Source organism: Myotis brandtii, unplaced genomic scaffold (genome assembly GCF_000412655.1).
Source record: "Myotis brandtii unplaced genomic scaffold, ASM41265v1 scaffold474, whole genome shotgun sequence".
NCBI classification, from domain to species: domain Eukaryota; kingdom Metazoa; phylum Chordata; class Mammalia; order Chiroptera; family Vespertilionidae; genus Myotis; species Myotis brandtii.
The window spans coordinates 63,167-64,585 of NW_005368113.1; the positions used below are offsets into that span (position 1 = coordinate 63,167).

Sequence of the window (1,419 nt, forward strand, 5' to 3'; positions counted from 1 at the left end):
GGGGATGAGAGAGTTATGGGTAAGAACCAAGAGGGAGGTTAGGGTTGAAAATGGAGTTGGGGCCCGACCTGCATGGCTCAGTGGTTGAGCGTCCATCTGTGAACCAGGAGGTCACGGTTCAATTCCCGGTCAAGGGCACATGCCCAGGTTGTGGGCTCCATCCCCAGTGTGGGGCGTGCAGGAGGCAGCCCATCCATGGTTCTCTCTCATCATTGATGTTTCTCTCTCTCCCTCTCCCTTCCTCTCTCAAATCAATAAAATTATATATTAAAAAATCAATAAAAACATATTTAAAGAAAAAGAAAACGGATTTGGGGATGGTTGGGGTGGGCATAGGGAACCGGAGATGGAGATGGGTTTGGGGCAGCAGAGGGCACGGGCAGGGGGTGGGGGTAGAGCTGGGCTGAGACTGGGAGAGGGGAAGGTGCCCGGCGCCGCGTGAGGGAAGAGGTGGGGGTGGTGGGTGTCGATTAGAAGACACAGTGGAGGTTGGAGACCCAGGCCCTGCCCTCTGACCTGGCAGGAGTCCTTGCCTTCCTCCCGCACGCTGGCGCACACCATGGTGTCCGTGATGTTGCCCGGGTAGGCGTTCTCACACTCCTTGTGATCGATGATGGTGATGTTGGCACATCGCAAGGTCTGGGGCAGGCGCACTGTGCAAACGGAAGGGAGGGGTGTGGACAATGAGAGCCTCCTGGCTCCGTGCCCCGCACTGCAGGGCTCGCTCTGAACCCAGTCCCTGCGCTGGCTGACAGCCAGCCCGTCTCTCCGCTGGTAACAACAACTACCGAGTAACTCCTTCGTTGCCCTAGCCCAGTGGTCGGCAAACTCATTAGTCAACAGAGCCAAATATCAACAGTACAACGATTGACATTTCTTTTGAGAGCCAAATTTTTTAAACTTAAACTATATAGGTAGGTATGTTGTTATTAACTTCATTAGGGTACTCCTAAGGCTTAGGAAGAGCCACACTCAAGGGGCCAAAGAGCCGCATGTGGCTCGCGAGCCGCAGTTTGCCGACCACGGCTCTAGACACACGACCTCTAATCCAGCCCTGGTGGGCGGGTGTGATGGTTCTCATTTCATAGAGAAAAACCAAGGTGCACAGAGGTGACCCTGCTTGCCTACGGTCCTAGGATAGCAAGTGTGGGTCTGGGACTGCACCTCCGTCGGAGTCGAAGGCCCAGACGCCTGTCTCCACCCACCCCCGGCCCTGACTTCCCACGTCTCCTGTCACCTGGTCCCACCCCTGACACCAAAAGACCGCCCCCTCTTTGGTCACTGGGACTCATTTGGGAAAGTTCTTCCGGTCTCCCGCCGTTCCTTCCTCGGTCGCGACCACCCTGCCCCCAGCGCGCCCCCGCCCCCCGTGGAGCTCCTACACTGGGGGCTGGACGTGGTGCCCCAGCCAGAGATGAG

The 1,419-nt window shown here is 57.0% G+C and overlaps 1 protein-coding gene across 1 annotated transcript in view; it reads right to left on the minus strand.

The window, feature by feature from the left end:
• Positions 1–1,419, minus strand: part of KLK11 (kallikrein-related peptidase 11) — a 5,365-nt gene that overhangs the window by 790 nt on the left and 3,156 nt on the right. Inside the window, exons 5-6 of the mRNA XM_005875886.2 lie at positions 1,383–1,419; positions 517–653 (exon numbers count right to left, since the gene is read on the minus strand). The exon at positions 1,383–1,419 is cut by the window's right edge and continues 28 nt beyond it. Of these exons, the coding sequence (XP_005875948.2) occupies positions 517–653; positions 1,383–1,419 (174 nt within the window). The remainder of the gene's footprint in view (positions 1–516; positions 654–1,382) is intronic.